Source organism: Aplysia californica, unplaced genomic scaffold (genome assembly GCF_000002075.1).
Source record: "Aplysia californica isolate F4 #8 unplaced genomic scaffold, AplCal3.0 scaffold00442, whole genome shotgun sequence".
Lineage (NCBI taxonomy): Eukaryota > Metazoa > Mollusca > Gastropoda > Aplysiida > Aplysiidae > Aplysia > Aplysia californica.
The window spans coordinates 259-1502 of NW_004797712.1; the positions used below are offsets into that span (position 1 = coordinate 259).

General features: G+C 43.2%; 1 protein-coding gene across 1 annotated transcript in view; it reads left to right on the forward strand.

Annotated features, from left to right (window-relative positions):
* Positions 1-1015: 1015 nt before the first annotated feature.
* Positions 1016-1244, forward strand: part of LOC106012648 (kelch-like protein 24) — a gene marked incomplete at both ends in the record, with an annotated part of 2642 nt that continues 2413 nt past the window's right edge. The window contains 1 exon segment of the mRNA XM_013086192.2: positions 1016-1174. Within this exon segment, the coding sequence (XP_012941646.1) occupies positions 1016-1174 (159 nt within the window).

Genomic DNA, 1244 nt, shown 5'->3' on the forward strand with positions numbered 1-1244 from the left:
CCATTCTGTCAAGTTTTGGGTGGCCTTCCCCTGGCCTTGTGTCTGACTTTTTTGAGTTATGACACTTCTACAACAACAACTATTTTTTTCTTACGCGTCCTGCATCAAATGTTTCTGGCCAGGTCTGTGTCAGGCACAGCGACAGCCGGATTGACTAGTACTGTGATAAACACTGACAACATGAACATTTTTGGTCATAATTTTTGTGTTCTAAATGAATATGACTATGGCAATTTTTATTCATCTCACGGAGAAATACGTCATGGTCGGTTGAAATAATAGTGTTATTCCAAAGTTCACGATTGTACACTCACGCATACACACAACAAAGTAAGGGCATAACTATTGCGTTCCGAAACTCTCCCCACCACCCACCAAATAAATATTCTCTTTCTCTGTCTCTCTGTCTGTCTCTCTCCTTCTTTCTGTCTCTCCCTGTCTCTCTGCCTGTCTGTCTCCTTCTTTCTGTCTCTCCCTGTCTGTCTGTCTGTCTGTCTGTCTGTCTGTCTGTCTGTCTGTCTGTCTGTCTGTCTGTCTGTCTGTTTCTCTTTCTCTCTTTTCTCTCTTTCTCTCTCTTTCTCCCCACCCCTCTCTCCCTCTCTCTGTTTCATTTGTAGCATTGTGTACTCAGTTATGAATTTCTTTAGTTTAGTAAGAGTTTTACCGTGCTCGCAACTTAAAAAGGGTTTACGAGCGCGTGAACATAGATTGATTGTTTTCACGACAATGAGTGTCTGTATCTTTCTGTTCGTTTTTTCTTGGAAATACGTCGTTTATGATAATTGAAATTCCGATTTGATAAGTGACTATGGCCACTTAGCTAGTATTATTTCCGCCGTTTTTAGAAGGTTTGTGGAAATGACCGTTAGTTTGCCACTGTGATATCTTTACAAACTAAACAAAACCCTTTGACCGGGTTGGGCAGGATTGAATCAGTCTGTTACCAAATTGATCTTTAAAAAAAAAAACCCAACCCCATACCATTTTAAATTATTCGCCATTAATCAATCCACAGGAGGGTAGTGTGTGGAAGATGAAGCTAAACGACCGGAGCGCCATCCTCCACCACAAATCACAGTTATGGGACTTTGCCCGCTACTGGCACGGGGCGCTGCTGCATGGTGGGATTGTTTACATCGTTGCTGGGGAAACGCCGGAGAACTCTGACCTGCAGGTGAGGCGGTGACTGACCACATCCGTCTCGTAAGAGAGAGAGAGAGAGAGAGAGAGAGAGAGAGAGAGAG